General features: G+C 59.3%; 1 protein-coding gene across 1 annotated transcript; it reads right to left on the bottom strand.

The window, feature by feature from the left end:
* Positions 1 to 2,391: 2,391 nt before the first annotated feature.
* Positions 2,392 to 7,623, bottom strand: TLX1 (T cell leukemia homeobox 1). The gene is made up of 3 exons (XM_068961724.1): positions 7,047 to 7,623; positions 4,790 to 4,991; positions 2,392 to 2,614 (listed from the first exon to the last, which is right to left on the bottom strand). Exons 1-3 carry the CDS (start codon positions 7,621 to 7,623, stop codon positions 2,392 to 2,394), a joined length of 1,002 nt encoding a protein of 333 aa, XP_068817825.1.
* Positions 7,624 to 8,091: the final 468 nt, after the last annotated feature.

The raw sequence follows: 8,091 nt of genomic DNA, 5'->3' as shown, positions 1-8,091 counted from the left end.
GGTAGCCCCTCCACCTTGGAAGTCCTTTGGACTCAGAATCCTCCCTCCTTCCCAGATCCTGCTTAAAGAGGAGCACAGATAGGGGTGGACAAGCAGTGCCCCTTCCGCACTCAGCCAAATTTCCTCCTGGGCCTCCTTGGGTTGGAGGTTGCTGTGCTTTGTCCTGTGATATGGCAGAGCCAAGAGGGCAGTCTAGGCCAGGATAAGGGCTCTGATGGTTTCCATAACTCTCTTGCCCTCAACCCCAGTCTGGGTGCACACAGCTCTGCATACATGAACAAGCCCCACACCCTACTCTCTTCCAGTTTTTAGCCACAAAGTTCTCTCACTCTTCCACCGTAAAGAAAGAGCCTCCTATGTCCCCACTCCACTACCCCAGGATGGCATGTTTCCCAAAGCCTCTACCACCTAGCTTCTTCCAGAAACGCAGGCTTAAGTCAGTTTTGTATATCCTGACATTGGTCTGGTAGGTGGGGGATTAAATGTTATGGGGAGTGTTGTGTACTGTGGCTGCTGTCCTGGCTAGAGTGGTCTGGGGCCTCCCTGAAGGTCCCGGGGAAGTCAGGTTTTCAGATCCCTCCTAGGCCAGGCTAGTCTGGGAGCTTGGAAGTCTTGCTTCAAACATCACAGAAGATCCCGGTCCGATTACTCATAGAATGCTCTAATCTCTGCAGCTTCCTGGGTAAGGTCCTAGGACCCCAAACTCCTAGCAGATGTGTATATCCCTACAATGGATCTGCACACCCCACCATTATGTACTCCAGCAGTGTACAATTATACCCACTCACACAGCACCATACACACTCACCGCAGGGACATGTCATCCACAATGATCCCTACTCCCCATTAATTCACTCCCCCAATTATATACAATCCTAGACAAGTATCACTCATACAGTGAAATACACCTCTAACACGTGATTACATACATACAGTTATAGATGATATACAACCATAAACATTCACACATTTAACACAAAAATAGATTCATAATAAGAAACTAATATGCACTATCACAAATATTAGCCCCTGATTCACTAACAATCACAGATGTTGGTGAGTGATTATACAGCTACTCAAAACCACATTTACACATGATCACACACATACCAATACAAGTCTGTTTATATAATGGTAGTTTCGATTCACAACTGAAGCAAAATGAGCACACACACCTGCATACAAAATTACACACTTGAACACTTACTATACAAACATTCATTGTCAGTATAACATCCTGATTGCCCACACCATCAGAAACACACAGTGCACACACATAACTCACTCCCAAAGACAAATCTTGAGCACTAACTGTTCTGGGAGACACTGGCTCTCCCAACTTTTCTCACTGCTGCCTTCTCTTCATTTCTCCTCCTCCTCCTTTCCTCTCTCCAGAACCTGACAGGTCCTGACCCCAAGATGTCCTTCAAACTTAAGTATGAGGGGCTGCCCTGGCTGCACCAGCTCACACCAGACCCAAGTAGCTGCAAGGTGCTGGGCTCAGCAAGGAGCAAGCAGCCTTGATTTCGGATTCAGAGGGTTTTATTATTTTTTTCACATAAATTACACAAGCACTTTATAAAAAGGTTACACAGAAAACACCTTATAAGTGCATAACTTAAACCCCCCCTATGAACAGGATCTGGAGAAATAGGCTTTTTGTGTGGAAACCTGCCTGTGCATACCTGGGTGCAGCTAGGGTGTGTGATAGGGGTCTGGTAGGCCAAGTGACGCTGTTGTGGCTGTTGTGTGTGTGATGGTGTGTCAGTGTGACTGTGGCCTTGTATTTGTGAGAAGTGCCATACTGTTCAGAATGAATCTGAGCCACCCCTGATCGTAAGGGCCAAGGGAGTGAAGGCTATGACCCTGTGTGTGCAAGACACTCTGCCATAGGGCCCCTGTGCGTGACTGAGGGGAGACACCAGGAGGGACAGTGAAATCACGTCCGTGTGGGCGGGCTAGTACGGGGAGTGGAGAACAGAGAGGGCGGTCTCCCCAGGGTACGTTCAAACGACAGCTCATGCTGTCCTCTAGGGACCCCACCAGCTCTTCCACCACCTCTTCTGCCTCTCTCAGTCCCACGCTAAAAATCAGAATAAAATAAAATAGACGCTAACGGAGGACTCTGAACAGTTCCAGCAGGCGCGGGACCGCGTAGGCATCTGGGAGACGGCGGCGCGTCCCTTTCCTGCGCGCTCTCTTCTTCTTTTCCACCCAAAAGAGAACGGCGTCGGCGCGAGCGCGCGGGCCGGTGCGTAGGGGCGCCGCGATCCCCGGAGGCGTGCAGTCTGCGGCGGAGAGCGGACGAGAGTCCTGGCTCTCGGGGCCTCGAGACCCCTTGGCTGGGCCCGGGACTCGGGTCTCGGGTCTCTCAGAGAGTAGCAGACAGGCTCACTCGCAGGCCGACGCCACGGACGTGACGCTGGTGATCTTGGTCGAGTCGTCAGACCACGGCTGCAGGTTCTGCAGGGCGAAGAGCGAGGAGTTGTGCACGCACAGCGGGTCCGCGGGCAGTGGCTGAGCCAGGCTCTTCTGGAAGGCCTCCTGCTGCAGCTGCAGGAGGATGCGGTTTGCCTGCTGCCTCTCGGCCTCACGCTCCTCCGCAGTCTGCCGCCTGCACCGGGGACAAACCGTTACCCACGCTTCGGGTGCGCTCCCGGGAGACCGCCTGGGAGAGCGCAGCTCCCCTTCGCGGCCCCCAATTTCAGCTAGGGGCCCTTGGAAACACTCCCCTATCTTGAGGGTTCTGACTCCGACAGAGACTGGAAACCACAAAAGTAGATAGGGTGTACTCTGGGGGAACTGTAGGGAGATCCTCTAGGCCCAAGCAGTTGGGGCTCTCTGGCTCCAGGCAGGGCCCACACCCTCACTGGCCTTGGAAGGCACAAGCAGGGCTAGGATGGCATTTTGCCTCTCCCCAGACTCGAGGAAGACCAGGAGCCTTCCCAAGTCTGAGCGGTCTCACCCTCCCCATCAGTCCAGGGCAGAGGCAGGGACCGGTGGATGTGAGCTGCCATGATGGGCCTCTTCACCCCATTTCTCTCTGAGAACCTCTCCCAGGCTTCCGACCTCCTGCGCCAAGCCCTGGGCCGGCCGGGATTCCCGCCGGACCGACTGGCTTCCTCCGAGGCGGTCCAGGGAGGCAATGACTCACTTATTCCATTTAATGCCTCCCCTCCACCCAGTCAACTGAGATCAAGCGTCTGTCTCTAAGGTGGACAGACCTAATGGGAGTCCCCGGGGCCTCCAGAAGCAATTTGTAGGCGATCGATGAAGGCGAGCGAAGCCAGCGAGAGGGCCTCTCCCAGCAGCGGACGCCGACCTTCTTCTCGCCGCCCTTTCTTGCCTTTTAGCTCTGTCTCTCCTCTGCCCGTTCTTCCCTGAATTTCAAACTATTTCTCTTCCTTTAGGCTTTGTGTCTTTTCCTTTGGTTTTTCTCTTGCCCCACCCCTTTCCTTCTCTCAGAATTTAAGGGAATTTGTTTGAAACGAAAATGAAGGTTTCCGTCATCTATTGCTTTTCTTTATTATACATACATAAGACTTCTTCGCCACCAGGGAAGTCCACTCTCTCTCTGTTTTATTTTCTCCCTGGATGGGTTGTTTATCTTTGCCCCCACCTTGTGTATCAGTTTCTCTAAGCCTGCTATACTATTTTTCTCTGTGCGCCCACCCCAAGGGCTTGCCTGACTCCCTCCCCTAGGCCGTAGCCTCGGATCGGCCTTGGGAACCCGAGTGTGTTCCCCCCTCCCCCCTCCAGTCCTTGCTCCCTCCCTAGCTTTCCAGAGGTCTGAGCTGCGTCCCCCAACCCTTCCCCAGCAGCAGGAATGTGGGGAGAGGGGGCACAGACTCGCGGAGCAGTGGCTTCCTTTGTGGCCACGGTGGCGGAATCTCAGGCAGATTCCTCGCCTTCATTCAGAAAAAGAGGAAACTCCAATTCCTTCCTCCGGGCCCAGGCCCTCCCTGCCCGGCGCCGGGGACTTCGCCCAGACTCTCTTGCTCTCCTGCCTGAGACCTGAGCTAGCAAGAAGCTCCCGGCGTGTGTGGAACCCAGCAGGCGGGCCAAATGTGCGGGAGGATGCAGGGGTGCAAAAGGGCTCAACCGAAGAAAGCGCCTGCTTGTGGGGAAAACGAGTGTGGCTGTGGGTGTGTGACGGGATAAGAGAAAATGTTTCTCTCTTGCACACACATACCCATCTGTTCCTGATTGATCCCCGTTTCAGTGGGACCCTGGGAAACCCCGCCGCAGGCGGCGCAGATTGATTTTCCCCTTCCCGGGTAGGGGACCCGCTGCACCCAGGCCAGGCGTCTAGGGAGGAGGGAGACAGCAGGGACCGGGCTCGCGGCCTGGGGCCCCAGGCGCTCTAGCAGGAGCCCCGGCTGGGGCGCAGAAACCGGGAGCGTGCTATTCTGCCTCTGGTCTCCAGGATAGAAGAGGCATCTCTGTACCCTAAGTCTGCGCAAACAAAAAGTCCCTCAGGACTAGCTGATCTCGGAAGCCCAGACGGCGTAGACTCCTTAAATCCAGACGTATACCCCAAGCAGCGGCAGAGACCAGCCGCGTCTACGACCGCACTGAGTGTGCCGGCCAGAAAGCCGGAAAGCAAAACAGCAGGGGCTCTCCGGCCCCATCCGGTGATCGGCCACGGTTGCTTCCCACTCCCTTCGAGCCTAGCAGAGCGGTTCGCTCCTCCGAACCAGAACCATCGGAAGGCAGGGATCGAAGGAGTGTGAACTCCCCAGGAGAGGCCTGGAACCAGAGACTGTACGGCCCAAACCCGCCAGCTCACCTCCACTTTGTCCGCCGGTTCTGGAACCAGGTTTTGACTTGCGCGTCGGTCATTTTGAGCGCCTTGGCCAGGGCGGCGCGCTCGGCCGAGGCCAGGTACTTCTGGCGGTGGAAGCGCTTCTCCAGCTCGCAGATCTGCAGGCGCGTGAAGGACGTGCGCGGCTTCTTCTTCTTGGGGGGCGTCCGATTCTGATAGGGGTGACCTATACGGCGTGTTACAGTGAAGGGTGAGAGGGCCACTGGAGCGGGAGAGACAGACAGACGGCAGAGGCAAGCGGCAGAGCGTCAGGAGGCGTCCCAGGCCCGACACCCCGCGAGTCAGCAAGCCCAGCGGCTAGACCCCAAAAGCAGGGCTGTGGTCCTCCTGTCAGCCCTCAGCTCCAAGCCTGTGGCCTGAAATGGCCCCCCACCCAGCGGCCCGCCAGGCCGACGCCATGGGCTCTGCCACCACGGAGGCCTCCCTAGCCGTGGGCTCCCATATGCCCATCAGACAGATGCAGTCTTTTTGAGGGGCATGTCCAAGGCGAGCTAAAGGTTGCATTCCCCTCATAGCCCCAGGCCTCCAGCCTCAGATAAGCTGCTCAACAGTAAGAGACCATCCTTGGTCAAGGCCAGGAATCCTGGATCCTGACCTGAGGCCTCCATTACACACCAACATACAGACACATCACATACAACAGGGGACAAATTAGAGCTCTACAGACCCAGACAAGCTGACACACAGACAAGCACAGGCACAGAGACAGATGCATAAGGTGACAGCCATAAGCTCCTTCTGAGCCTTCTTTAGGGCTGAAGCAAGGTTAGGGCAGGCTGTGGCTCCCCTCAGTGGGCTATGTGGAGCACCTTTCCACCAGTGGGTTCCCAGTGGTTCCAGGCTGGCAGTGGTGGTGGTGTTCCATCAGGGCCCTTTAAGATTAGCTTGGCCCGGCTGGGGGAGTAGGACGGGGCACTAGGCCCTGCCTCCCCAGGAATGAGAGGACTTGGGCTGGGTCACAGGGGCCCTTCTTGAGGCTCACAGTGGAATGGATCTTCTGCTTTCCTCCACCCCTCTTTGCCACTGACCCAGAATCTGGGCCAAGGTTTCAAGGCTGGAACACGACCCTAGCCCAGGGTCTAGCTCTTAACTGCCTATTCCCCTTCTACCGTTGGGCCCTGGAGCCCGAGCCCCACGGGAATCCCACGTCGTGGTCGATCTAGGCAGCCGCCTGTGCCTCCTGCTTCCTCTCTCTCTAAGGCCCCGCCGGGAACCCAGGCTCAATTCAGGGCTGTTTCCCAGCGGACTTGGGGGCCTAGCCTGGCCTGGCGGGAAGATCGCAGTCTCACATCCAGGGAACACTAGGGGCGGCGGGAAGTGAGGCGGCGTGGAAAAGGACCCGCGCAGGAGCAAAAGCTGAGTGCCGTGAGCGGAAGCAGGAGCGGAGGGAGCCGAGGCAGGCAGAAGCAAGGCGCAGAGCAGGCAGCGGAGAGGAGGGCAGACCGCCACCGCCGAGTGCGTTATCGTCCCAGGGGTTCTTTCGGCTGCCGATCGATCACGGGCCTGGCCGGTGCATTATTCACGCCAGAGGAAACGAGGCTGGGCCCAGAGCGGAGGACGCCGAGCCGGGACAGAACGAAAACGGAGCGGGCGGCTCAGCCTAGTCGCTGCCACTGACCCGGACGGGGCCCGCAGTCCGGGAAGAAAGGCCGGCCAGCTCTGCGTCTTAACTTCGGCTCACGGCCTCTATCGGGTCGGGTAGCGCGACGGGCACTGGACCTCGGAGCGCAGTGTGCGTGCGTGTGTGTGTGTGTGTGTGTGTGTGTGTGTAGGGGAAGGAAGGTGGGGAACCTGTTTCCCTTGAGTCTGATTCTGGGATTCGCCGCCTCGGCCAGACAACGTCTGCCAGGACGGAAGAAACAGCTTGTTCACCTCGCGCCCCTTTCTCCAAGATCCCTGAGCCCCAAATGCCGGCAGAAGGTAGTCCCGAAGCTACAACCCCTTCCCTTCGCCTGACCGGCCCAGGGACTCCAAGAGGGGATCAGGCAGAACTTCTCAGAGCAGGGGGTCCTGTGGGAGAGACGGAGAGGGGCCCAGGCTGGGAGAACTCTTCCAGCGAGTCGATTCCGCGAGAGAGGCTGCGGGCGGCTGAACTTGGGGGAAGCACCCAGAAGAGCCGGGCGGCCGGGCGCAGAGGGGGCTGCAGGGAGCCCCGGGGCGGAGGAGGGGTAGAGGAGAGCCGGGGCCGCGGCCAGGCGGGGCGCGCGCGGGCCGGACTCACCTGTGAACCTGTCCTTTGTGTATCTGCGGTTACTCTCCATCCAGGGGAAGGTGAGGCCGGTGAGGTTGTTGACGCCCGGGACGGCAGGCACGGAGGACACGGTGGGCAAACCGGTAGCCAGAGGTTGAGGATGGGCCACCGTTCCAGCTAGCGGCCTGTGCGCAGGCACTCGGATCACTCCCGCAGCACTCAGCGCGCCCCCGCCGCCGCCGCCACCCCCGCCGCCGCCGCCACCGGGACCGGGGCCGCCCGCCAAGGCCATGTTCACGTTGTAGGAGCCGGCCAGCGGGCCCATGCTGCACGCGCCGCCGCCGCCGCCCGCCGGGCCACCCGGGCCACTCGGGCCTCCAGCGCCATAGGCCCCCGCGGCCCCGGCCCCCGGCCCGGCTGCGGGGCCCCCGCCGCCGTAAGGGTAGGCGCCTCCAACCAAACAGCCAAGGCCGTATTCTCCGTCCTGGAGGCGCGAGGAGGGCCCCATGCAGCCGCCCTGGTCTGGGCTGTTGAGGATCTGGTCGATGCCAAAGCTGATGGGCTCCGCGTGGCCCGGGTGGAGATGGTGCGGACCCAGGTGCTCCATGCTGGCCCCCGACCCCGGCCCCACGGGGGGGGGGGCCTGGGCGGTGGCACTCGCTGTGCTTGGCTCGGGGACAGCGCGCGGCGGCGCGGAGGCGGCAGCAGCTCCTGGCTGCGTGGAGACTTGGAGGCGAAGTGCGCAGAAGGGCTAAAGTGGGGGGGGGGGAGGGGAAGGAGAGAGGGGGCGCGGTATTCTTCCCCTCTCCGGCTGCTCCTTCCCCTCTCCGGCTGCTCGGTCGCTGTTGACTCTGGGACATCAATCACCGGGCGAAAAAGCCCGGTGCGAGCTAGCCTCTCAGTTTCGGCCGGGTCTCTCCATTGGCTGTGAGCGGAGAGGAGCGGGGTGAATGACAGCGCGGGGGAGGGGCGGAGAAGGCGAGAGGAAAGCCTGGAGCGGAGACAGATGTAGGAGCCAGAGACGGAGGGACTGAGCCCGAAGCTCAGAGAAGCAGCTCGGGAGGAGAGGGAAGAG

This window comes from Capricornis sumatraensis, chromosome 23 (genome assembly GCF_032405125.1).
Source record: "Capricornis sumatraensis isolate serow.1 chromosome 23, serow.2, whole genome shotgun sequence".
NCBI classification, from domain to species: Eukaryota; Metazoa; Chordata; class Mammalia; order Artiodactyla; family Bovidae; genus Capricornis; species Capricornis sumatraensis.
The sequence above is the reverse complement of the archived record's forward strand: the minus strand, read 5'-3'. Positions and strand labels throughout refer to the sequence as shown.